Source organism: Etheostoma cragini, chromosome 19, assembly GCF_013103735.1.
Source record: "Etheostoma cragini isolate CJK2018 chromosome 19, CSU_Ecrag_1.0, whole genome shotgun sequence".
Taxonomy (NCBI): Eukaryota; Metazoa; Chordata; class Actinopteri; order Perciformes; family Percidae; genus Etheostoma; species Etheostoma cragini.
The window spans coordinates 17,159,659-17,186,510 of record NC_048425.1 but is presented as its reverse complement, the minus strand read 5'-3'; the positions used below and the strand labels follow the sequence as shown (position 1 = coordinate 17,186,510).

The following is a 26,852-nucleotide window of genomic DNA, read 5'->3' as shown; positions in this document are numbered from 1 at the left end:
ACCCGTTATAAGACCCGAGGGGACATGTCATTTCAGTCTATTGCTCCCAGACTGTGGAACGCCCTGCCCCTGTCCTTGTGTACTGCAAACACTGTTCTGTTCAAAAATGATCTGAAAACATGTCTGTTTAAGAAGGCTTTTGGTTGATGGGTTTTTGCTAGTGTCATTTTAATTTTATATATTTATATACATTTTATACTGTTTGTTTTGTTTTTACTTACTCTTTTGTACAGCACTTTGTGATTTTTATCTGAGAAAAGCGCTTTATAAATAAACTTTACTTACTTACTTAATTACTTACACTGCTCTCTGCTATTAAAGAAAAATATAAGGAAGAGATTGAATGTTTGACAAGAAATACGTTAGCATCAGAGCTTTAATTTGGATTGTAATAGAATCTCCTTTGCTTGCTTATAATTACATTTTCTTTCTTCATGCTTGGGAACATACTCATCACCTAAGTGTGTCCTGTCTGTGTTAGATCAGAGTAAGCGTCTTAAGATGTATGCCTAAAGACTAGCCTGCAGCTACATTTACACAGCTTATTGGGACAGTCACGTTTCAGAAGCTAAACCTGTCACAAACCACATCTTTGTTTCAAATTTGATGAAACAGCCCATGGTGTTGGAATATTTTCATTATCAAGAATAGACACTGAAGTTTATAAGAAAGTTAGGTTTACTTGCAAGTATAATCAGTTGTACAGTCCTCACAGCATCAGTACAGACCAATGAGCTTTCTACAACAGCTCTTGTAATACAATGTAGAATGAGATAAAGCTCTATAGTCACAATAAAGCGTCAATGGTGTTGGTTTCCCACAGTCCAGGGGCGCCTGTTCTCTTCCCAGCGTCACGCCGTGCTCCAGATAACAGGACAGAACAGAAACAGAAAAATATGTGAATGAGAACTACAGTAACAGAAGTAACAGAGATCCATGAAAATAGATCATTTTGCTGTTTCACTGTGGATGGAGAGATAATGAAAAGAACCCTTAAAATGCCTGTGAATGCACATTTAAAAATGGCAATTGCTTCTCTGTTTGAGTGGAACATGTACAGTGTGGAGAAAACTTCAACAAACCAGTGTTTTTTTGTCAGAATGGCAGATGTATTGTCACTGACTTTAGCTTGATGCTACAGCAGAAAGCTAACAGAAGAGCATCATGGTTAACTTTTAACAAGAGTTGCGCCGCCACACTCTGCCAACTGGCTCTCTTTGCCAGTATTTCTAATATACAGTGCCAGCTACGCTGCGGCCCCATTATCTGTCATATTGTCAAAACTTGGAGGTTAGCTGAAACATACTGCCATATAGCTTGTAACTGGTACACCTTCCCCCCATTATTCAATAATACAGCGCTCCTGATTGGTGGGAGGCTGATATCAGCTCCACAATGGGAACAATGACATTTTTAACGAGGTTAGCTTGTTACTCTCCCCTATCTTACAAAATGCATTTAGTCTGCCACGTTCTTCTTTTATCTCCAGTTAAGGTCGGCACTCAAGGCACAAAGTGTCCACTGGCAGAGGCCTTTATCCCTCCATCCTGTTTGGAAGTTTTTTACTGTGCAGGCTAAAACCTGTGGAATGGTACCGAGGCTTTATCAGTTCTTAGTGATCCTGTTGAGAGGATCGGGCCACTTGGTTGCCCACACCTTGCTATCAAGCTTGACTGGCAAGATGTATGGTCTAGCATTCCAGAAGTATCACCCAACCCAGACCATTCTGGAACAACATTGCATCCACAATTTCCGCCCTGTTTAATGTTACTGTGCCTGTTACTGTCAGTGTCTTCATGAGATTGACCTTAATGACCTGTCAGCCTTTCAGGTCTCTGGGACCCAGAAATGCGCTGTGTTTGCTGGACTTGCAGAAAAGGATCGCAACCCGTTGGAAACCACCCCACGACCTGTCCGTCCAATCGTAGACCCTTTCCTTCTTCGATGTAGTGTACATGGAACTTTCCACGGCGCGGATCAATGAAGTACCGGGAAAAACACTTGGCGAATTATTGCAGACTCTGTGCAACTCTAACTTGCGCCGGTGCTTGGTCCCTTGTTTTGTGTGTGTCTGTTTATGTGTGTTTGTGTGTGTCTGTTTCTGCATGTGTTGTTTTGTCTCCCTCCCTCCCGTTTTCCCTCTCTGAGTTTAAAAAAAAACATTTTGTTGGTCCTTGGACGCTATGTCCTATGTCTCAGAGTATTGCTGTAACTGTTTGTAAATGTTTATGTTTTTTTAATTAAAAATAATAATAATAATTTTATCACAAAAAATAAGAATATTCCGGCAAGAGCCGAATTGGTTGTTGTTGTGTTTGTGTCGACTTCCAAAGAACATAATGTATACTAGTTGCTTGTTTTCTATGTGAGAATTTGTGTGTGTGTGTGTGTGTGTGTGTGTGTGTGTGTGTGTGTGTGTGTGTGTGTGTGTGTGTGTGTGTGTGTAAAAAAGGTATTTTCGGCTGTTGAATGGAGGGAAGGAAGCTACAGTTTCCATTTTTTCAGCAGCCAGCCTCTGTCTGTGAACTAGTGTTTAATGTGTGTGCGTGTGTGTGTGTGTGTGTGTGTGTGTGAGTGTGGGTGTGGGTGTCAATCACTGGTTTCAAGCATGCTTTCCTGCCTAATGACTCTTGGTTAAGCACTCTCTCCAAAGTCCAGGTCATAAATACAAGAAACACATAACACCAAGCAAGCAAAGAAAGTGTATTCAACAACTAATCAATCAATCAATCAATCAACCAATCAATCAATTGTATTTCTCACATAAGATTTCAAAGCTCGTGTAAATGTCCTTGAATTGTTGTCCTGACAATTATCCAGACATCAGCGGGTCAGGTTCTCCTCTCCTTTTAGGTAGGCCTTGCCATTGTTGTCTAAGATCAGGCCCACCACAGCTGTATTGTCAGCCAATGTGATGATGGTGAATGGAAAGTGGCTGCATGTCGTGTCTGTACTGGGAGAAAATCTGAATTTTACTTAACATACAGTATATTTCCAGAAAACAAGCTTTTAATGTTATGGACAACTTTATACTGTACATACATTCACAAATGGATCCTATTGACACAGAAAGACACTATGAAAAGAAGCAACTCTAACACATTGTTCTAGAGAAGAAAGAGTGGCTTGACGTTTGTGATAAATGTATTGGACCACACAATAAAAGAACCACACAAACAACCGGGACAGGAGCGGACTCAATCGACTGATCAGGAGAGCAAGCTCCGTCCTGGACTGTCCTCTGGACCACATACAGAAAGTGGGGCAGCTGACATCCGTCATGGACAACACCTCTCACCCCCTACATTACACTGTGGGGTCCTGAGCAGTTCCTTCAGCAGCACACTGTAACCCCCCCCCCCGGACTGACACTCTGCATGCTACAAGAAGGGCCAGAGTCCTCCATCTGCTGAGGAGACTCAGGTCCTTTGGAGTGTGCAGGACTCTCCTCAGACTTTCTATGACTCTGTGGTGGCCTCTGCCATCCTTTATGCTGTGGTCTGCTGGAGGGGGGGCAGCTCGGACCGGGACAGGAGCAGACTCAATAGACTGATCAGGAGAGCGGGCTCTGTCCTGGACTGTCTTCTGGACCCCATAGAGAAAGTAGGGGAGAGGAGGATGGTAGTTAAGCTGACATCCATCATGGACAACACCTCCCACCCCCTACATGACACTTGGGGGTGCACACATACTTGTTACATCACACAGCCGGATTCACTTTAAACTTGACACTCAGATGAATGTGTAACGTAATCTGCATCTGTGACGCAACTTCAAATTTGGAAGATGTGGGTTTTGCCACTTTTATGTTGTTTTACTGTTTATTTTGCAGCTTAATGTTGAGAATGTTAAGGAAGTCTTAATTCAGGCATCTAACCAAAAAACCATTGTCTTCCAGATGAGGGAATGGGAAATGCTAAAAAGTGAACTCATTTCTAGGTTTTAGGACTTTTTACCTATGACACTGTTTCTAAATCACCCAAAACATAATGTCGGCATTACATGTTCTGTAAAAAGTTTTCATAATGTCCCTTTCTGATAGATACCATATGTCTGTGATAGGCCGCCCATTTGTCTCTAAAGAATTGTTGCAATAATTAGAACTTCTACGGTGTTGCATTCCATTTCCAAGTCCACGAGATAAAGAGAGTTTGTTTTTCTGTAGTGACACACATTGCAGGGAATAGTCCAGGTCTCCCAGCTGGGCCTCATGCTCCATGTAAGTGGCCAGTTTGGCACAGCAGATCTCATGCCTGGCATCTGCTAGGAAACACTCCTCACAGTCAAAGACTGGCTAACAATGGGAGTTTTGGGGGAAAAAAACAGAAAGGATTTCGAAGACATAAGAAGGGGGGTAAAGAAAGAACACCCAGTACCAAAGCAGGGGGTTGAGCACAAGCAGAGGAAGGAACTCAGATAAGATAACAAAGAGTAGAGAGAGGAGAGTTGATATGGAAACCCCGAGGCATTGCAAAGAACACTGTGCAAAAGGTTTTCTTACTAAACAAAGCATGAGGTATGAAGTTGGAATGGTTCAACAGGATAACAACGGGTCCACATTTCACAAGATAGACAGACCTTTTGTCTCTCACTTGGCTAACTTTGTAAAGTACTGCATCCTAATACAATATACCAGGGGTGGCTGCATGTGGCTCTTTGACTATGCCTGTGAGGCTCTTACTGAGCGGCTGGGTTAAAAAAAGTATAAGTAAAAATAAACCTGCTGTGTAGATTTTTGTGGAACGAAATGGGAAGCCTTTCCGCTTGATTTGCGAGACTTGAACACCTGGAAACGGCAGTCAGAGAAGCGGACTCAGCTTTTTGGAAAATTCGCGAAGCACCCATAGACGGTCATATTAGCATCATATCAGTTAGCATGGAACACTGCTCATGATAAAAAACCATACAGTGAAGGGGACTTTGTGAAGACATACCTCAAAGATGTCATCGCTATCCTCGCGCCTGAAAATGACAATTTTAAGCGCTCTGTGTCAGACCTGCAGCTCTCACGGCACAATATCGGATGTTAACAACTCCATTAAAACACAGTTTGACAAATGCCTCTAGTTCAATATTGCTTTGGATGAGAGTTGTGATATTAAAGATAAGCCTCAGTTGGCGATATTTGGACGGTCTGTGTCAGGAGACGGCACAATTGAGGAAGAGCTGCTTGACATTTTGCCGTTAAAAGACAGGACCCGTGGCATCGGCCTGGAAGAGACACTCGTGACTGTTGCTGAGAAGGCAACTTTTTGGACGTTTTACTGCATCATCCACCAAGAGCATCTGGTGTCTAAGAAGTTGGACTTGGACCACGTCGTGAAACCAATGCTAGAAATTATGAATTTTATTCGCACTCATGCTCTCAATCAGAGACAGTTGAAATACCTCATTGCTGAACTTGATGGAGATCTTCCTAGGGATCTGGTCTCCACTGCAATGGAAGATAGCTTTCAAGACATGCTGTCCTGCTTTTTTTGAAATGTTGAACCCAGTGAAGCCGTTTCTGGGAGAGAAACATTAGGAATACCCTCTGCTGTGTGACCCCCAAGTGGATTTCAGATGTGGGGTTTCTGGTCAACATGCTGCATCATCTTAACAAACTGAATGTAGATCTGCAATGATGACTTGCCCGACCTGGTGCAAAGTGTTTTCACATTTGTCAACAAGCTCCAGCTATTCCAGACCCTTCTTCAGAAGAGAGAGCTCTGAAATCTGGGTCGAGAGAAGGAACCATGGACAGATGTCGCACAGATGTTGAACAGGCTGCACTCAAATTAATGTCGATGTCTGCAGCAACTTAAAGTCAAAGCATTGTTTTGTTCTTACCGACACACACGTGAAAGAGTTGCTTCGAGTGGCCACAGCTGAGTACAAGCCAGACCTGAAAAGGCTCGTGTGTAACAAAGACTACTGATACTTTCATTTGGCCCATTGTGCCAGGTCGCCAGGTGATACAACAATGCCATTTGGCTACTCCACTGCAAAGTAGCCTATTTAGCCATAGAGACAGCTGCCAACAGTTTGGAGAGGCCTGCAAGAGGTTTGAGAAGTTGCTCTGTGAACAGAAGCTTTGGGAAGCACAGAAAAGCAGACCCAGGACTGGTTTCTGCAGGGAAAATGAGGGGTTAGAGACTGCAGTCCCTGTTCATGTGATCAACGAAATCATGTGGCAAACTTTGGCCAGAACGCTGATGATATGAAACTGACTAGAAGCTTTTGTGTTGCATGTTGTAGAACTGAAAGTGCTGATCTGCATTTGTGCACACTATGTCAAAGACAGTTACATAATATCTCGAGTGGTTCTCAGGTCTATGCTTTATGGGGTCTGGCAAATGTAGTTCCCAGCTTTTTTTGAGCTTGACCTACTACCTTGGCTACTATTGACTAAAGGTGAGGACATCTTGTCCTCTTAACCGTTTCTCTGATATTGCATTGGTATACATGAATGGAATGCTTTAGGTGCTTCTAATAAGTGGACTTGGAGTAAAGATTTTTTTGAAATCTATTTTTAATTTTCTTTAAAATGATGCTCATTAAAATGTGAGACAAACTTCACACTTTTGAGAACCTGCAACTATCAATCTTGGCACTTTTTCTTGAAATGTCAAATTGTTTGATTATCAAAATATAGAAGTTGTCAAGTAATTTTCTGTCGATCTTCTCACTGCTGCAGCTGTGAAATTATTTCTAACCCTTATTTCATAAACCCCAGTGAACCCTGCATTCACTGGGGCTCTCTCTTTAACTCTGTCTCTCCCTAGTGGGAGCACCAAAGATGGCACCACATACATATACATTAAGGAAAATAAGAATTTGAACACCCTGCTATTTTGCAAGTTCTCCCACTTGGAAATCACGGAGGGGTCTGAAATTGTCATCGTAGGTGCATGTCCACTGTGAGAGACATACTCTATAAAAAAACATCCAGAAATCACAATGCATGATTTTTTAACTATTTATTTGTATGATACAGCTGCAAATAAGTATTTGAACACCGGTCTATCAGCTACAATTCTGACCCTCAAAGACCTGTTAGTCTGCCTTCAAAATGTCCACCTCCACTACATTTATTATCCTAACTTAGATGCACCTGTTTGAGGTCATTAGCTGCATAAAGACACCTGTCCACCCCATACAATCAGTAAGAATCCAACTACTAACATGGCCAAGACCAAAGAGCTGTCCAAAGACACTAGAGACAAAATTGTCCACCTACATTTTTTAATTAAATAGTGCAGCTATACCTGGTGTTTGGATTTGAATATTTACCTCAGTGGGGGCCTCCTGCTCCAAATATATGTTAAAACAAGCAGTTACAGAACACACAATGTGGGTTATAATGCTGAGAGTGTCATGTTATGTAAATGTATATTATCCTATTGGCTTATGACAGTATTTGACTTTTTCTGCACGAGTGTGGTTTTTTTCGAGGAGTCCCCCCGTCTCTTTCTGCTGCTGTGACTGCTCTGCTGCAGTCGGTAGGTTTTTCTAGCCTGGGCTCTCTCCTTCTCCAGGACCTCAGTGTCGTCCAGGATCTCCAGGCCTGGGATCTGACTGATGACGTACTGTCTGAGGAGGCAAAGGCAATCACATCTGAGAGGCTTGATTTAAAGAAGTGCATGTAAATGTTTTCTGTTGAGTGCTAGAATTACAAGTTTGAAAAATGAGCCCTATGGACACGGAGTGCAACTCCGGAACAAAGTGGGAACATGGCATGTAAGTCAGCAAATAAGGACTGAAGTATTTACATTTGAATACCCACTGAATACCCAATATTGACATATTGTTCTTTAAAAACTATGTATCTGAATGTATTTGTCCTGAATTTGCCTCTTTGAAACAAAATGTTAGAACACTGAGCTTTATTTTGGAAATTTCACCACTCCAATTTGAGCAAACTGAACCAAAGATTTTTTTTTCAGGGTTTTGGATCTTAATTTATGACCCTTAAAAAAAAAAATGTTTTATTCAACTTTTGAAATTGCAGATCGAGAAAATTCAATTTTTCAATTTGAAACACGTGAATACAGAACTAATAAATTAAGATACATACAGTGTAAAAATCATTTTGAAAGTATTGAATAGTTGTTAAAACTTAAATACTTACGTCCCTAATTTGCTTCCAGAACATGGGTGTGCACATTTCCACAACATAATGAAATACTCTCAGATTACATTACACAAGGTTTACAAATAAAGAGAATACACATTTCCAATAACAGGATGCATATTGAAGATTTTTCTGCTGGTGTGGTTGTGACAGGGCCGCATAGCACAAAATTGTTGACCCTGTACACAGGCGTACTCTATGGGCCCTCCCCGCATCCAAGACTATTAATTCTAGAATCTTTTTGGGCCCCCTTCTTGCATGAGGACCCTATATTCTCAGTCCCCTTTTCCCCTTCAGTCCGACCCCCCTGGGCTGTGACGTGGAAGGCACACTATGCACCTGCACCCGAAGAAATTCAGGTCCAATACAGTTGAAAATCTTGTAATATGAGCAATCAGTTCTTTTACAATTCTATATTTGAAATTGATGGATGTCTGTTGCACTGATGAATTCTCTTTACAATATTTCTTACACTTATACCTGATATAGTTTAAGTATTTAGCTCACTTTCTTTCCAGTTAGGGCATCTTTCTCACATTTAAAACAACATGTTATATGCATACGTTAACCATATGAGTTGAATGTTAAATCTAAATGTAACTGCATGTCATTCTCTCTCTCTCTCTCTCTCTCTCTCTCTCTCTCTCTCTCTCTCTCTCTCTCTCTCTCTCTCTCTCTCCCTCTCTCACCCCTTTCATTTCTTCAGCTGTCAATAAAAACCGAACAATGCCCAATAGTATTCTGTTAATGTGTATGTTGTTGATGTATAGTTGTTGTTGTCCTTAAAGTACGGATGCAATGACACACTGATTGTCCATAAATAGTAAATACATTGCTACATTTCTCAGACACCATAAGTCTAATTTTGACTAATTTCGGGGTGTTCTGGTACCGTGTAATTGCACTAATGAATCAGATGGGGGCGCCATAGCAGAAGTAAAAATCGCGGACAGAGACAGAGACGTGCACCAATGGTCTGGATTTGGTGGCTCTTTGACACTAAAGAGTCCCTCCAGGTAGCTAAACCCCAAAATTCCCAGAAAATCCTTGATTTTGGTTCTAGTTTAAGTGACCACATTTGCAAAACTGTTCAGGTGCTGAAAAGGACCTCACCTGTAGTCTTTGTACTGGGTCAGACTTCCCCCGTTGAAATAGCTAGGTGCTGCCTCGTTGTTCATCATACTGAGAATCCTGCATTAGAAGAGAACGTAGAAGCATAAAGCAGGAAGGAATACAATTTATGGTTTTCTTTTAACGGATGTAATTACAATCCCAGGCTCACTTTATGTTCGGGAACTTCCGTCGGATTTCTTCCACGAACACGGGCAGATTGTTGATCTTGTTCTTGTTGATGCACACTGTGGTGACACTTGGCATGTAGGGGAACTTGATGTGAGATGTGTAGTTGTTGCAGTCCAGGATCAGGGTGCTGAGCTTCTCCAGCTGACCCAGCAGAGCCGGGTTCCAATAAGGACTGAATGAAGGACAACACACCCATCTCATACTGGATTGTCAGTCTCTATAGAAGGATATATTAATATACATCATGTAGGTTTCTGGGAGGTAGTGTCCTATAAGATGTTGACACAAAAGATATAGTAAATAAAAAAGGGGTATAAACTTGGACTTCATGGAGGTGTTTCCGCACACACCCAGAAACACCCTTCATAATACTAATATTTTCAGCATATAATATACTGACATCTATCTGTCAGTTTCTATCAGTCATCCTGACATCATCTTAGACACAAAAAAATTTATATTGCACCTTGAAACATTGACACTATCTTCCACAAACACTAGCCCTGTCAGTTTCTTCCTACATGTGGAGATTTATTAATAAAAATAATATATATATTATACTGTTTACTGGGGAAATTACAATGTACACTCTGCTTGTTAGCAATCACTACACACATGCTCAGGACCCAATCATCCAATCACCCAATAATTTTGGTTCAGACTTACTATCTTGAAAAAATAATTTAGAAATCCTTATGAGTATCTAAATTATTTTCAATGCAACTGCAGAAAGATTGTCAGCATCTGCGTTTTATGTCACATACAGCAATAAGATGTCATGGTCTCAAAATACGCAGTGTCGTGCAGTTTGAAATCCAGCAAATAATGTAAATGGAATGTATTTATATAAGGTTTTTCTAGTTTTAACGACTACTCAAAGTGCTTTAACATAGTAGAGGTCAACGCAGTAATGTACAGTAGGGTAATGGCCAACGCATCATCATACCTAAACATTATTATAGCTTGACTTCCCAAAGACTTCTATTTACTAGGCAACATGGCGGTTTAATCATGTGGCGTTCTATTCAATGTTCCATGTTGATAAGAGCATTAAAATGAGAAAAAATGATGGGACAAAAAGAAATCAAGGGACATATAGAATAGATACAAATTGCTAGTTAACTATGACTATGATTAAATATTTTATTCGTTTGACAGCACTAAATTACAATATTTTTACACTGTTCCACTCCCTATCACTAGGTGATCACAGCACCCGCTCGTGGCGACTATCCGTCCAACCATCGAACATACACGTTTCACCAAAACAAGTTCCTTCCCCGAGGCCGTTTGGCAACGGCACCGGGGCTCCGTCCGGCGCTTTCACTATAACAGCTCTACTTTAGGTCTCAAACAATGTTTTGATGGCTTCAGATACTAGAGTTTGTTCAGTCTTGGTTTTATTGGACCCCAATTTAACCTAATCAATAGGCAAAACCACCTGGGAGTTTCAGGAACTGCACTGGAGTAGTTCTCCGATCTTTGAGATAGGACTTTTTCAGGGGAATTTACGTCGTGGAGTGCTACTTTGCTATGTGGGGCCCACATGAGGGACTTAGGATCCATTTTATTCTCTATACATACTGTATGTTACCACTCTGTAAGGTTACCAGTAGTTTTAGAAACTAGAAAATCTCCTATTACTTGTATGATGAACTATATAAAGTTGCTGTGTTGAACAATTGTTTTAATCCAATTACAAACTGGATGTCAAACAATTGTCTGCAGTTAACCTGGGTGCCTTATCCTCATCTTCTCAATCTAGATCTAGATCTACGTAGATTGAGAAGAGAAGATCTAGATCTTCTGTGTACTCTTAGTCCAATTTTTTGTGTCTCTTTCATCTCCGAAACATAGCCAAAATTTGAACTCTTGTCTCAAGAAAGGAAATGGAAATGCTAATTCATCCTTTTATCTCATCACATTTGCACTTCTATGTAATTTGCTTTTGACCTGCCTCAATCAATCATCCCTGCACCGTGTACAAACCCCTACAATCCCTACAAGTTACAAGTTACAAGCTACAAGTTAGCCTCGAACACAACAAAGGTTGTCAGTTGAGTGGCGTTTTGAGCTAACGTTAGCAATCAAACAACCATACCGTAGATAGCTAAAACTTTTTGAACTGATTTCAATCTAATGTTATAGTTTTTGATGAGTGTATTATTTTATGGATTTCACAAATTTCAGTATGACATATAATGCCGGAAAAAACTCAACTAGAGACGGTCGGACTTAACTCTCATCGGGTACGACGCGTTAGGCTGCAATGACATAGGCTAGAGCTCTGAGTGGAGCGTCTGCATAAGCATTAATAGAGATTTTGGATTGCGGGTAGTGTAGTTTTTTCTACACGATTGCGGATAAATCATGTTTTTCATAAAACAAGGTTGATTTCATACAGATTTGTAGCTTCTACAGGTGCAGAAACCTTTGTTTGACAACCATGTAGCATGGCTTGCTAGCTTGCTAAATTGTTAGCCTTGGTGGCTCCTATGTTTTTTGGCCTAGCAGCTACCATCACTTAGTCACTTGAACACCAAGCATATCGCGTACACAACTTCCTACGTTGTAACAACGTATAGTAGCATTTAGCTAACCACATAGAGCCCAATAGAGCCACTAGACACAGTTGTTTTTTGGTCCTTAAATTTCTGGTTATTACGAAAAGGATACTCCTCCAGCCGATTGTAACTCAGATCCAGCACCTCAAGTGTGTCTGTCTGGGTTAGAATGGCTTCATTGGGGATTTCGGTCAGGCCCTGGTGAGCAAAAGAAAGCCACTGAAAGATGGGTTGGCTGGGTTGGCCCGAAGAATGAGGATCCATGACAAAAAACTTCTTCTTCTTTAGTTCCTCTCCACTTGTTTTAATGGAAATTAGGAGAGGAGCCAGATGATTATGTCATGGTCAAACCTTGAATAAACGACAGTACAGACAAATGACACATTTAATTCTACAGCCTTACATTGTATAATACATTTCCAGTTTGCCCATAAAGGGTGAACATAACATTATGAACGCCTACTCAGTGTAATGCTAAAATTACTCTAACATTACTTCTTCCAGCTGTATTCGCAATTTCTGGCATTTCTGACTGATGCAAGCCACAAATGTTCTCCCATAAGAGATGTATGTGTTCAAGACAAATGGGAGGATTGGGATTTTACAACCACTCCCCACATTTTACCGTCTGGAGAAAATAACTCTGAGATCTTCTGAGAAACACTGCTATACAACAGGTTCAATTTTTAACAAATACGTCACACTGACATTACAAAGGGTCGCTGAAAGGTGGACTTTCTTGATTAAAATGAATATTTCAATATACTTTCTGTCTAAGTGAGAGAAGTAAAATGTAAATAATTCTCAACAGAGCTGGAATCAGGACATGGCTAGCCTAGCTTAGCATAAAGGCATGAGCTTTGTTCATCACAAACACTAGGAACAGAACATGTTGACCTCCTAAATCTGCCGCCAAAGAGTATGTCATGTCACCTCCAAGCCCTCCTAATTCTAAAAGGAGTTCAGCAAATGGAGTAATCTGGAGTAAGACTAATATTAAGGTTAAGATTATTTAAAATAGTGCTGCTCTCTGGTTAAATTATTTGAGTTATGCACATGTGGAAGCAGCTACTGGTGCATTTAACATGTTACCTAGCAGCAACGCTCTCCATGATTATCTGGTGTTCCCAATGCTACTTTCAGCAGTTTTGTGTAGACCTTTGCTCATCATTTACAGTAGTAATCAACCAAAACACGTTGGCACTCATCATAGATACATTAGGTTGTCCTGCTACTTTGTGAAAGACTCAAATATGAATCTTGATGCAGCATAAACATATGCAGTACAACAACATCTACTCAGTTATAGCTGGACTTACCGAGCTGAAGAGGATCTGGTGTCTGTGTTCAGTGCATGGAAACCTCTGAGAACTGCTTACAGCTTATATAAAAGGCGCTCTTTCATACCCCGGCTGTAGATCACATGATGGGGATAATCACATTGCTGCTGAACCTTGTGGTTCGCAGGCCCCTTTGGACCACATCTAAATAGCATTGATGGTGTTGAATTCTCAGAAAGGGGAAAACAACAACACCCGCTTCAACAGTGAAGACATGTCAACATTGAGACTTGATTTACTAGAACCAGTGACCGGATTGCTGTCAGTAAAGTTTGTCTATCTATTTGTCTATTGTCTATTGATCATAGACAATGGCATATTATTGGATTAAGAAATAACACTAACTCCATCACTTGGGCTTATTTTGGACACATATGATCTATTACAGGAACATATCAGATAAAAGTGTGCAGGAGTTCCTACAAACACATAAATACCATAAGAATTCCACAAATTATTAAATGAGATCTTTTCAAAGGGAATTTACATTCCATAAATGAATATTTGATATTAATATTGAGCTAAATTTACACAAATAGACGATGATATCATCTTGAAATTTATTTAGATGTTTTTTCCATTAAGAGTGCCAAATATACATGTCTATGAATGGAAATAATGAGGTTTGACAACATATTTGAGGAAATGAGAGCTTGAAACGTGTTGAAACAAAGACATTTCTAATGGAATCCTATGTTCTGTCCCTGGCCAGATTAGCCCGGAACCCCCAGCAAAGATTTGCTGTTGAGCTCCCATTGGCCCACCCCCTAACACTACTGCTTTCTGTGCATTGTGTGAGTGTCCTTTCACCCCAAATTTCAATAAACAGGACACACATTAGACTACAAATGGCAGAATTCATCTGCTGAAAGTGTAAACTGAGTTTAGGAAAATGTCAAATGTAAGAACTATATCAATCTAAATAATAAAAGCCTTAACACTAGGTTTGGACCATTGCAGAATCTGTAGGACAAATACCAACAAACAGATTTTGTAAATTAGCTGTACCCCAAACCAATTGACAGAGATTACAGAAGAGGATTAGGGCCACTGGTGAAAAATGTATGTGAGTTCTGACTTTTTTCTCGGGATTCTGACTTTAATCTTAGAATTCTGACTTTTTTAAATTCTGAGATTAAAGTCAGAATTCTGAGAAAAAAGTCAGAATCCTGAGAAAAAAGTCAGAATTCTGAGAATAAAGTCAGAACTCACAAACATTTTTCATCAGTGGCCCTAATCCTCTTCCGTACACACAGTGAGTCTGTAGCTGTCTGAAAATATAGTAAATACATTTAAAAGTAATCTCTTTTATGCTTTATATATATATATATATATATAACATCACTTTCAGTGGTTAATAAGAATAAATGCAGTGTAAACAATGTCACTAAATGTAGCAGGTTACTTCGTCGACAATGATTCTTGCTCGCTATAAATGATATGAACAGTTCCAGCAAATTTTCCTTTGATCCATATTGGAAAGTTTTTTTTTCCGGCAATCCGGCATTGCAGTTTAAATTTCCTGATGATCAGTCCATCCTCCTTTTGAAACAACACAGTGGCTCACGGCTGTGATGCTGAGTTCACTGTTCGATTCAAGTTCATATCGAACACACAAAGTGATGACGTCTACCCGTCTTGCAGTCCCTGATTTGCCACTTGGCCCGTCTCCACACCAGGACACACTTCTTGCTTCCCTTCCTTTTGGACCGAGGGGGCGTCTTTCTCCAGTTAGTGTAGGTGACCGGCTCACCGCCCGCCCACTCCCAGCGTCCTTTGCCGTCCCTGTCATTCAGCCCTAAAGCAGTAGGAGAAAGATCAGTTGGAGTATAAAACTGTACTCTACATTGTAAAACAGAATGGTGTTGCAATAAAGGTTTCAACCTATCCAAAATGGTTTTCTTCTGCTGAAGTCCCACAGCCAGTCCATGTTGGCTTTAGAGAGAACACTTGCTAGTGTGCCTTTGTATCTGAAATCAAAAGGACAAAAGGGAAAGTTGTCTATTTTATAGGACAACTAATCCAAAGCATGTATGTCCATTCTTTCTACATCAATGTATCTGTTTATCCTTGAACACACAGCTCCTTGGGAAACTGTACCTCTCCCTGCAGGCCCTGTTGGCTGTGCTCCATGTGGCCTTGTGGTCAGTGCTGAGGGTGTAACAGTGGCCACCATGAAAGGTCCAGCCCTGAGGACACATCTGGGCCTTCACCATCTGTGACTCAGAAAGAAATAGGCAGATATGTTGATTTGTATTTGAACTTGAAAGCTATAGTGTGTAGTTTCTGCCGCCCACTTGAGGATTCCAAGTAATGACAACCAAGAAGGACACGGAGGATTAAAAATCCACGATGGACTCTTCAGAAGAGGTCATTATCGTCACTCGAGTTTCTGGGTGGGAAAGTCCCTGAACGCCACAATCTTCTGAACAAAGTCATCCTGAGAAATCCAGAGAGAGTTGTGTGGAGCTGATAGTCTTAATTAGCTTTGTTGGTGACGGCCATTTGCCAAACTCAAGCCTTCAAAACGGCAGTCCACAAACCAAATATAAATAAAAACACGCAAGACAAAAAATATAGCGTACTGTAGGTCGGATATCTTTCTCCTAGAGATGCAAAGAGGCTAGCACATTCTCATAACAAGTAGGTTCCTTCATTCTCAAGCTATAATACCTGATCAGTTGGTGCCCATGGTCTCCAGGAGACACCGTTGCAGTGAAGGAGCTGATTGGTAGTTTGGTTGAAATGCAGGAGTCCCATCAGTTCTGGAACACAGGGCTTGGGCATGGAGTCATCAGCTGTAGCCTTTGGGCCATGCAAATACAAAGGAAAGTTAATTTAGGGTTGCTTTAACTGGAATGCCAAAAACTGTAAATAGGTCATAGAAAGTTTGGAACGAGCGTGAGACATATTTGAGGAAAAGTGGGTAGTAAAGTGTCCCATAGTGGTAAAGATGCATTTATAGATACCCACATCAATACACAACCCACACATTCTGATCCTGAACTACGTTGTGGGATCAAGTAGCCTTTCATTCACATCAACTGTATATGGCCCATAGAGGTCAATTGTGAACGGCTTATAACAGTCTATATTTACATTTCTTGTAAGGCGGTGTAGAGGCTGTGGGAATTTTTTAAGGGAGGTAGTATACGTATAACGTATAAGAGTCTTAAAATCAGTTAAGGGAGTGTGGATGGGTAAAACACAGAACTTTCACTCAGGAGACCAAAGTTTGTGTCCCGTGGAAGACCAAAAGTCTTATTTAAATTCCCCAACTTTGTGGCCGACCTAACTTTGAGACATGGTTACATCCGTGACATAGTTCCAAACATAGAACCTTCCCCCAGGAGACTGTTGTTTGTGAAACCAAACATCAATGGTCACTTTGTTTAGTTAACTGACTTTGTTACAGACCTAAGTCTGTGATGCTTGTGAAACAGTCACATCCGTGAAACAATGTTGTTTTGTCCATGACATATTGTTACCCAGTGGGGAAATTATTTGTCAGTAATCACTACACACAGGCCTGAAATACGCACACATGCTCATGTCCTATTCATGCACAAATTGACATTCTACAGTCCCTACTTTGGTCGATACAGGGAATTGAACCAGCAGCCCTCCAGTTCCCAACCCAACTCCCTACGGACTGAGCTACTTCCACCCCAAAGGTTGAAAACGCAGCAATTGCAGCGTTCCAGAGGCATAACTCTTAAATCAACATTTTAATGTTCCTAGCAACATCTTTAAGAACTGAAAATGTTCTTGGTGGGAAGGGTTATGGTTAGGTTAGGGTTAGGGTTAGGGGATAGGTTAGGTTAGGTTGGGCCTGGTTGGTATGGGCAAAACAGAAGAATCCAGCCCTTTCAACCATCAAGCCAAAGGAATGAGGTGATACAAAATGGCAGTTAGTCAACTATCAAGCAACTCCATGAGACATTCTGACAAAAGAGAGTTCCTCCTTGCTGACTTAACATAACACACATTTTCCAAGAATCCAAAGAGGACCAGCAACATTTGTACTCACGCGTCCTTCATTCGGTGCAGTTTCTTGAGGTTTTGAGCTCTTTTTTTGAGGATCTGACTTTGACTTAGTCAGCACGGTTGACATCTGCTGCTGTGGTCCCCTGCTGATCACACGGATGTTTGCCTTTCTGCCCTTCCTCAATGCGGAAGTGTCGTCCTGTACTTGCATTTGCATGATGCCATGATACTGGAATTAAAGAGACAACAGAAATATTGACAGTTCTGGCTTTGAAAAGCTTACATCAGTAAGTATCAGCGACTGCTGCTTACCGTGTAAACAATGTCCGTCCCGTTGTGAAAAACCGATGAAGGTGCAATCTGAAAGACCAAACAGTCCCAGTTTATTTTTAGCTGCTTGTTTAAAGCCACGGCAACAAAGGAAAATGTCCACCTTGATGAAGTGAAATCCAGCGGTGATCTTTAAGAACAGGTACTTACAGACTTTGGGTTGTCCATAACTTTGAGTTTCCAATTTGGGACATCTGCTCCAGGCCTAGAGATGCTGTCGCCACGGGTCCAGATTACAGATTCGGTCCCAAGGGGAAGTTTCTCTAGTTGAATGGATCCATGCTGAGGGTATGTGTCTGAACGAATCTCTTTCCCACCAAGAACAGGGGTCTCCCGATCCTGGTTCCGCCTGTGCTGTCCTGTGATATTTTAAGTTTCAGTCATATTTGCGTCTTTGGGCAAATAACAACTCTCGGACTTTTAGACTTAATTAAACTATGACTTGTTACAACAAAACTATAGTGTGGTGGTATGGGTATACAGGACATTGCATACAGTCAAATCCCCTTAAATCTGTAGCCATGTGAAAAGGCATAATGGGAAGCAAAATTGCAAAATATCTCATAAGATCTTAAAATTATACAGCTGGGGTACACTTTTACCTCTTCCTGAGTCTTTGATTGTGACCTGAGCCTTGTTGTTGCGGCCGATCACTGTGCCTTGAGGGGAGACCAGCAGCACTTCAAACATCTCCTCCGCCTCCTCCAGGTGATCCTGAATGATCTCACTTCTCCAGCTTCTCTTTGCTACTCCTACGTAGACAGAAACATCACGTTTACAAGAGGAGGTGGTATGTCTCATCAAGTCTTGTTGTGCACTTCCTGTTTTATTTGGTATTCCCTTTCCATCTTGTTTCAGATCCTGACTTCCTCCCTTTGTGTTCATTTCCCACCACTGTGATTGTCTACCCCACCCGATTGGTTTCACCTGTTTTCCCCTACCTTACTTGCATAAATAGTCCTTGGTCTCCCTTTGCCTTGTGCCAGTTCGTCCATATGATAGTGTCGTCAATAGGGCCAAAACCAATATCTCGACAATCAGATCCATGAACCGTGTTGCGGAGTGAGAAGGCAGAATCACGACGCACCCCTTCAACTCCCAGAGAAAGGATGTTTCCCCGGGGCTGTTGTCGGCTCTCATCTGACTGAAGCCTTGCAGCGCCGGGAGACCGAGGCAGAAGACAAGGTTGTGCTAGCTAGCTAGCTAAATTACCATTAGATTAGTTGTCCATCTGTACAGTTAATGTTACGGATTAATTTAACCACGGTCAAAACAATCATACTAAAAATAACTGAGCGCATTTGACGATGTTGTAACCTTATGTTACCCACCAAGAATTACATTAGCATTAGCATTAGCTACTTGTCAACCAGCACCTTTACTGTAGGCACCAAAGCACTTTTCCTCTGTGTTCCCCCTACAGGTTGGGAGGGGAACTGTTCGTTAACATTGCCATTACCATTATTATTATGTCTCATTCTAAGGCGTTAATGTACCACTGAAATGATTCTGGAAACATTATTTTAATGTACAAAAGAATCTTTGGTGTTGGATCGATTAATACTGAAAAAAAGAAGGGAAATCTGAAATAAATAGACTGTCAATAATCATTATACAGATTTAGTAGTACTAACCATTATGAGTAAACCAAACTTTATTTTGTCTGGTGAAAACCACGTTATGCTTTTTTAAATTAACAGCGATGAAGGGATTTCATCTGACATGGTCAAAGCAATATAGCTCAATTTTAAGTGTTCACATTTTTTTCATTTCCTGAAAATTACTAGTTTTGGACATACAAGGAAAGATTCTTTCTGGATCAGGAACATATAAGGACTAGAGTGCGGATCGGGCCGGATTTTTCTGTCCGAGCCCGGCCCGCGTCGGACAGAGCAGTAACCAAACCCGACCCGAGCCCGACAGGCATTAAGATATTTCTGTCCGAGCCCGACCCGAGCCCGACACAGTTAAAATCGCATTTGTTTCTCATACTAATGACACATGTACGTTTGTTTGTGTGGAAAGCCCGCGTTTATTAAGCAAGTGTAGGAAGGCATTCGGAAATGTCAACAGGTGAGCGCATCAATGCACACGGGGCAACAAGCGCCATTACCTACATAATAAGCTGTTTTAAATTCAAAATGTTAAATGCCTTATCGCGCTGATGTGACCGAGCCCGACCCGAACCCGAGCATCCTTTCTAAAAATCTGTTCGAACCCGGCCCGGCCCTTCGGGTACCGTCGGGTCCCGTCGCGCTCGGGTCGGGTATCCATCCTCTAATTAGGACGTACCTGGATCAAACTGAACGAGGGAAGAGGGGCTTATAAGAAAATCTTTTCCAGCTGTTGCAGTCACCTCCTTTACCTGCAATAAAGACACAGGACACAAAAAACTCTAAAGGTCCTAAAATCTGTTAAAAAAAGGCATCATGACTACTTATGTGGTGAGTTAAGAGCAGTTGGAATGACAAATGTCTTCCAGACCTGGACAGTGATGTACGAAGACTCTGCCAGGTTCCCTGTCCGGATGATGTCCAGCGAGACAGTTCCCTGCTCCTCACACACAGAGTACTCCGACTGAGACAGCTCCACTGAGGACCAGCTGAATTCAAGTCTGCAAGGCAAGGTATAACACAGCGAAGACTGTGAAATTCAAGATATCATAAAAATCCGGGTGACAATGCTTTGTTTTTTTCTTACATGTGAGAGGGCCCGGTGTTCCCTAAAGGATCGGACACCGTGAACTCCAGGCTGTCTGAGAGGGACTCCATGTCTGGGTTGATGATGTAGGCAATAGTTCTCTTGGTCAGCTCTATCTGAGAGAAGCGTTGTGGTACAAATCCACCTGCAAGAGCAAAAACCCAGATTGTTTTTTGCATTCTACAAAGTAAGTTAAGCTATGATTAACCCTTGTGTTGTCTTAGAAAAGCAGAAATTAGGAATTACATAGACTAAGATGAAAGGAAATGGATACTCATAGACTGGGATATGTCAACTTTTACTCAATACTATTTCAAAATCACTTCATATGCTATAAAATTGAATAAGACACCCCAAAAATTAATGAAAGTAGAGGTTTGTCAACTTGACCCGAGGACAACATGAAGGTTAAGATTGAAATATATTGGATTTCCCAACCTGTAGTAATGTTTTCTAGGTAACCAAAGTAGGGCTGGCGAACAATGCAGAAAATCAACTCTTCTTCTCTGCTATCACTGTCTTGGGCTTTCAGCTCGAGAGATGACACGAAGATCCCGCGTCGTCCATCATCCAGATGTTCCACTTTCCAAAGGGGTTGCAGCTTCACCACCTTGGGACACGACTTATCCAAAGGCTTGATCTGAAAGTATATACTGCATGTTTTGTTAAGAAAAAAGAGATTGTTTAACACGAACGTCATTAAAAAGGAAGTAGTTTGGACTGGAGAACTTATGACAATACTACACTAATATTCCCACATACATGCAGTGTGTGTTTGATAGGGGTTGATGCCCTAACATGGCGTTTATCACGTAAAAGTATGGGGACGGGGAACAGCTGGAGGTCATATTTGGAAATTTGCACTTGACTTTTCAGAGTTTTGATGAGCTGTTGGCTGATCGAGACTGCACATAAAAGCAAATGCCGTAAAGTTTTTACAACTGGGGTTCTTTTCACCTTGTGTGTTTGTGTGTCATGATGGCTTGATATGGTCCTGGAGACCCCTACTGTAGCTAAAACTACCACCCAGGCAGTTTTGGGAACGGTACTAGGTGTGTACATGTCTGTCTGTTTTGTTACAGGTGTGTAGTTGCGATCACAATAAAAGGCATAGACTGTAATAAAGAATAATGGATGTAACAGCCCAGTTGTTATCCAGCTGTTTGTGGACTGCCATTTTGAATCCTCGAGTTTGACACTTTGGCTGTCGCCATCTTGGTTTTTTGAAACCGGACGTGACGATTTTTGGGCAAAAGGGTGGAGCTGGGGAGGATGCCGGTGTTGTCTATGGTAACAATGGTGCTAAGCTAAATGCTAAAGAAGGTAGCTTGGTTGGCAGAATGCTGAATAATACCATTTAAGGTGACTAAAATATTGCACTAAACACAAACTTCTTTTTGGATCCAGCGGAGTCGCACCCTCCTGGAAATGAGATAGAAGGCAGGTCTAAGCCTCTTCAGCATTTGCCTCGCTTTTCAGGCACGGAAGCTCGGTCCAGTATATTTACTGTCTATAGGTCCAAGTAGAGGTGCTGTAAGTTAGAAAAGAGCACCCCCACTCAACGCCCCTGGCCTGACGTTGGGGCTGGTGTAATAGATGCAGTGGGATATAAATAGAAGTCTAAATCTCTAAGTCTAAGTCTGTCCCATCCCAAGATGGTCTCAAGTTTCCATTAAAAATGGGTACAATCTTATTTCATTACGTACTTTGCTCAGCCTCCCCCTTACCACGCTCTCTCTCTCTCTCTGTTTCTCCATAGCTAGCTAGCTCGCCCGAGGGTATGTTCCTAACTCATCATCTATCACTTGGGATCAACTGAAGCTGCTGGAGAGTTGTGGCACCACCAAAAAGCCTGTCCACTCTTTATCACCTACCTGAATAGTGAAGAACACAGGTTCAGTATGCAACTGCCCGTCCACCAGGAAACCCCGTTTGGTGCTGTCAGAGGCAGTAAAGGCAAATCGGTCAATCTGCGACGGCCCCCCGCCATGTTTATATGTTACCTCCATGTCCTGAATGTCTCTCTGAGTGAAGTTTGAGCCAGCAGTTAGTGTTCCACCACCTAAAACCAGCCTGCCATACTGTGGAGGCTGGAGGAGGACAAAGGTCAGGGCGCTGGGTGGAGTGTCAGGGTCAGACATGGCAAGGCGGTCAGGACCCAGGATCATGGAGGAGCCTTGTGGAACGGAGAGGCCTTTGTTGGAGGTAAGAGACGGCAGGAAGCGATCCACCATTTCCACTGCAATCTCAAAGCTTCCATTTCGGCTGGTTTTACCATTACTCACAACAAAGCTGCCAAAACACACAAAAGACAGACTGTCTGAACAAATGTGATCAGTGTAAGGAATCAATTCAAAGAAAAGTAATGAAAGTTAAGAATGATATCTTAAAATAATATAACCAACATGAGGACAAAGGTCGCAAAAAGCAGATTTTGGGTTAGAGAGAAGTCTATTTTTTGGATCTTGTGGCGTTATGTTTGCATACTGAGAGTGATCCAAAGTGCGAGTCTTGGAAATAGTTGAGTTAGAGTATTTGGTTAGTACAATTTAAGGGCAACCATTCAAAACCTTAAAGGTCCCATGACATGGTGCTCTTTGGATGCTTTTATATAGACCTTAGTGGTCCCCTAATACTGTATCTGAAGTCCCTTTTATATAGACCTTAGTGGTCCCCTAATAATGTATCTGAAGTCTCTTTCCCAAAATTCATCCTTGTTGCAGAATTACAGCCTTTCACCAGTTCTGGCCACTGGGGGGCCATGGGCAGCCTGGGGGAACTCATATTAATGTTAAAAAAAACTTATAAAGTGAAATTTTTTTTTGCCATGGGACCTTTGAACATTAAATGAGGTCATATTGACCCCAAAGATAACAGGAGGGTTTAGTTTCTGAATTGTAAAGGCGTATATGCTAATGCTAGTTCAGCCGAGCTAGCATTGCGTCAACATTATGAGAGGGGTGAGAGGTTGAGAATGATTTATTTATCGTTGTAATCTTAGTCTACTGTATATCCACCAATAGACTCACTGAAAGGTTTCTGTGGGTGTGGTGGCTCGGTTGTCATGCACGTAAGCCACAAGGTTGGCTGCTATGTCCATCTGGCTGAAGGTGGAGATGCCCAGTCCGGGATGTTTGATGTACTCTATGTGTCCGTGAGCCGGAGGGTGGGTGATGATATACAGAAGCTCCTCGGGTTTTTCTGTGCCATCGTGGGCTAACAGCACATCTGTGGTGAGAACCACGCGATCTCCACGGCTGACGTTGGCTGGCTTCACAAAGATGGCAATATTTCCTTAAATTCAAAGCGGAGAAGACATTTGAAGTTAACACTGGGACCCGATCAGTGTGAATTGGCACTGGGCCGAGGGAAGGTAAATGATGTGGCCAGGCAGGTAATCATATCACAAGTTCATCCAAACCTCTGTCTAATGAAGAATTTATGAGTGAATTCCAGTACCTTTTTCTATATCTTTGACAGAGATGTGGAAGTGCTGCCGTGGTGATTGATTCTTTCCATCCGACAAGTAGAAGACAAAGACGTCATGTGTTTTAGCACTGTTCAGGCCTGTATGCACGTAGCGCAGAAGGTTCATGTCCACCATCTCCTGGGAGCAGTTTCTCCCCGCTGTCAGTGTCGCCCAATCCTGGCCTTCCTGAGACAAGGAACACCTCCGTGTCATCCCATGTTTACAGTGACGACTGATACAAATATCATATAACTGTCCTCAGAAACGTTCCATGTCCAAGCCAGTTCTTCAGATCAACAACATTTTGACAATTCAAAACCAAAACAAATTGGTTTTGTCAAAGCTTTATTACTGAAAAGAGCTGCTCGCCGCCGCAGGAAACAAGTTCAATGACAGTAAAGTCCGTGGGTCTGAAAACCAAAACAATGAGCCAAAAGAATGTCAGGCCATGCAGAGTTAAGGGGAATGCAGAGTTGGGAATAATTCCTTACGAGTGACTGATTTTACATTACACTCATTCATCCGTTGTTGATATTAAATGTTCACTATGCAATATGAAACATCTTAATGGTGCCCCTTCTAGCTATGAAGGAACTAACTTAGGTTAAGCGACACAATCTTTAAGTAGACTACAGTAAATACAGTATTTGTTTTCTACTTCCCAACTCTATCAATGGTCATTTCCAGGGAATTCTGTTTGATCTGGGTGAAAGTCAGTGCACATTTTAGTGTTATGTTCTCATTGAAAAGGGCTAAATCTCACCTTTCTTCACGCGTAAGATGTCCAAATGTAGACACAACGACACATCCAAAAAGATACGGTATGGTGCACAAGGCCACCATATGGTGAAGAACATACAATTATTACGAATGACTGAGCTTGTACTGGCTGATGATCCAGCATCTCCTGACAAAATAAAGCACCTTCATTTAACCCTTGGGTTGTCTTCCCATCGACTAATATGAAGTTGTTGTCATTCAGGGGTCAAAATTTTGGCTTTTTTTCTATGCTTTTGACACTTTTTAAAACAATTTTGTCAAACTTGATTTTCCATTTAATTTATATGAAATTACACAATTTTTTATGTTTAAAAAAAAAAGAGCCAAAATTATGTATTATTTTGCCTGATAGTTAAGATCAAATGACGAATAGTCAGGAGTCTTTCAACTTGTTTTTCAAATGCTATTAAACAAAATTAAAAAGCCCAAATTCAATGAAAGTAATCATAAAATTGTCCATGTATCCATGTTATTTTGGGCATTTTGGTTGAAAGAAACTTCTGATTAAAAAACTTGGGTCTAATTTACACGGAGAACAACACAAGGGTTAAAGATAATGGTACTTTTATACACTTAATGAGCCCATTCTTTCAGACCCATTCAAACCGCCCCCCCCCCCCCCCCCCCCCCCCCCCCCCCCCCCCCCAGATTTCCTTTTACACATTTTCAAATGTAAAATACTATTTATAGTTTGGCTTGGCTGAATACTTGATGGTTATTATTAACTGAGAGTATGTATATTTCCGAGTATGCTCAGGTAATCAACATGTTTATATTCAATATTGAATCACTAGAAAATGTCAAGCCATTGCTTTCCATACTGTATTAGTCCAGAGTTTATCTAAACCTAGGGACTCCAGAGTTTAGGATTGCCCATTTTCTCGCAGTTGAAGTGAAAAGCCTTGACCATAGTGGCTGCTATAGCAGCAAAGCAGTAGCATTATTGATTCATTAGGCACAGATGGATGGTTCACTGTGTTCCCCTCACTTAACACAGTTGAATTAAAAGAGAACATAATATCATCAAATTCTGTATGTTTCTTTAACATTTTAAGACGCTGCACCAACCTTAAGCTGAAGTATTCCTTGGGTAGGAACACTATCAAATATGTAGCTGAGCTCTGAAGAAGGAGTATCACTGTCCTGTGCAAACAGTGTAACGCTGGAAATGAGCCTGGCTTCTCCTGGCTCCACGTCCACTCCATTGTTCCTGAAGGACAGATGATTGAGATCATGTTAAGTTACTTTCCCACATTGATGGGATGGCTCACTTTAAACTGTAGAGAAGATGTTCATCTGACCTGATGACACGAGGCTCCTCGTCATTGACTGGCAGCACTTTAACCATCACCTGTCTTTGGATTTGGTGCCTGCCATCAGTCAACTGGATGGTAAAACTGTCCTCCATATTCTCTGAGTCATCATGCATGTACATTAGATCCATTCCTAAAAGCAAATGATCAAACAATGTATTTGACTAGTAAAAATATGTAATATTGAGTATAAATTATTCTACAAATGCCTGCATGCTCAGTTAAATTTTCTGCCATTATAGCATTTTTAAGATGATTGTTTTGTTACTTTTGTAGCCTTTAATTGATAGGACAGCTTGAAACCAGGAAAGAGAGAAGGGAGAACACACGCAGCAAAAGGCAGAATTCAAAGCCAGGCCACTGCCAAAGACTCAGCATACATGGGGTGCGCACTCAACCAGGTGAACTAAATGTCGTCCCCATTAAAACATTCTAAGAGTGGTGGACATGTGGACAATGGTTTTTGTGATCCTTATCCTACTTAAAGGATGGGTTTTTCATGTTTCAATAAAATGTTTTAAATCTGCAGAAACAAAATCTTCTCTGGGGTTCCACAGGGGTCAATCCTTGGGCCATTGGTCTTTAATCTGTACGTGCTCCCGCTATTATAAAGAAACACAATATATCCTACTATTGATATGCTGATGACACACAGTTGTACATTTCCCTTTCCTCTGATGATCTTGTTCCTGTTAAGAAACTATTATACTGTATTGATGATATGCGTCAGATGGCCACCCAGCAAAAGCCAGGTTCCTCCAGAAGTTTCCGTCTGGAAGTTTTTCCTTGCTTGCTCTTAGAGGAATTGTTGGGTCTTTTTAAATGATGTACCTACTCTATCTGTAAAGTGTCCTGATATAACTTCTGTTAGGATTTGACGCTATTGTCCCTTTCTTGCAACCGCGCAGCGCGGCGCAAAGTCTTTGTCTTTGCTATTTTTAGAGCGACGCAGTT

General features: G+C 41.4%; 2 protein-coding genes across 5 annotated transcripts in view; both read right to left on the bottom strand.

The window, feature by feature from the left end:
• Nucleotides 1-7,245: 7,245 nt before the first annotated feature.
• Nucleotides 7,246-13,474, bottom strand: LOC117934614 (leucine-rich repeat-containing protein 72). Of its 2 annotated transcripts, none has more exons than XM_034856439.1 (5): nucleotides 13,299-13,474; nucleotides 12,092-12,330; nucleotides 9,396-9,587; nucleotides 9,227-9,304; nucleotides 7,246-7,572 (listed from the first exon to the last, which is right to left on the bottom strand). In XM_034856439.1, the coding sequence occupies exons 2-5, from the start codon at nucleotides 12,241-12,243 to the stop codon at nucleotides 7,380-7,382; spliced, it is 615 nt and encodes a 204-aa protein (XP_034712330.1). In that variant the 5' UTR covers nucleotides 12,244-12,330; nucleotides 13,299-13,474; the 3' UTR covers nucleotides 7,246-7,379. The 2 variants fall into 2 exon arrangements, with proteins under 2 accessions (XP_034712330.1, XP_034712331.1); XM_034856440.1 differs by having other exon boundaries at nucleotides 9,396-9,578.
• Nucleotides 13,475-14,730: 1,256 nt separating this feature from the next.
• frem1a (Fras1 related extracellular matrix 1a) overlaps nucleotides 14,731-26,852 on the bottom strand; it is a 37,847-nt gene continuing 25,725 nt past the window's right edge. For 2 of the 3 annotated variants that reach the window (XM_034856416.1, XM_034856417.1), the window contains 17 exons: nucleotides 25,887-26,031; nucleotides 25,654-25,795; nucleotides 23,796-23,991; nucleotides 23,366-23,630; nucleotides 22,211-22,628; nucleotides 20,775-20,976; nucleotides 20,337-20,481; nucleotides 20,121-20,250; nucleotides 19,929-20,001; nucleotides 18,239-18,388; nucleotides 17,787-17,995; nucleotides 17,619-17,666; nucleotides 17,350-17,535; nucleotides 15,993-16,124; nucleotides 15,420-15,535; nucleotides 15,204-15,289; nucleotides 14,731-15,117 (listed from right to left, as the gene is read on the bottom strand). In XM_034856416.1, the coding sequence (XP_034712307.1) occupies nucleotides 14,921-15,117; nucleotides 15,204-15,289; nucleotides 15,420-15,535; nucleotides 15,993-16,124; nucleotides 17,350-17,535; nucleotides 17,619-17,666; nucleotides 17,787-17,995; nucleotides 18,239-18,388; nucleotides 19,929-20,001; nucleotides 20,121-20,250; nucleotides 20,337-20,481; nucleotides 20,775-20,976; nucleotides 22,211-22,628; nucleotides 23,366-23,630; nucleotides 23,796-23,991; nucleotides 25,654-25,795; nucleotides 25,887-26,031 (2,840 nt within the window). In that variant the 3' untranslated portion in view covers nucleotides 14,731-14,920. Of the gene's footprint in view, nucleotides 15,118-15,203; nucleotides 15,290-15,419; nucleotides 15,542-15,992; nucleotides 16,125-17,349; nucleotides 17,536-17,618; nucleotides 17,667-17,786; nucleotides 17,996-18,238; nucleotides 18,389-19,928; nucleotides 20,002-20,120; nucleotides 20,251-20,336; nucleotides 20,482-20,774; nucleotides 20,977-22,210; nucleotides 22,629-23,365; nucleotides 23,631-23,795; nucleotides 23,992-25,653; nucleotides 25,796-25,886; nucleotides 26,032-26,852 lie in introns of all 3 variants that reach the window. The other variant, XM_034856415.1, reaches the window with a different exon arrangement.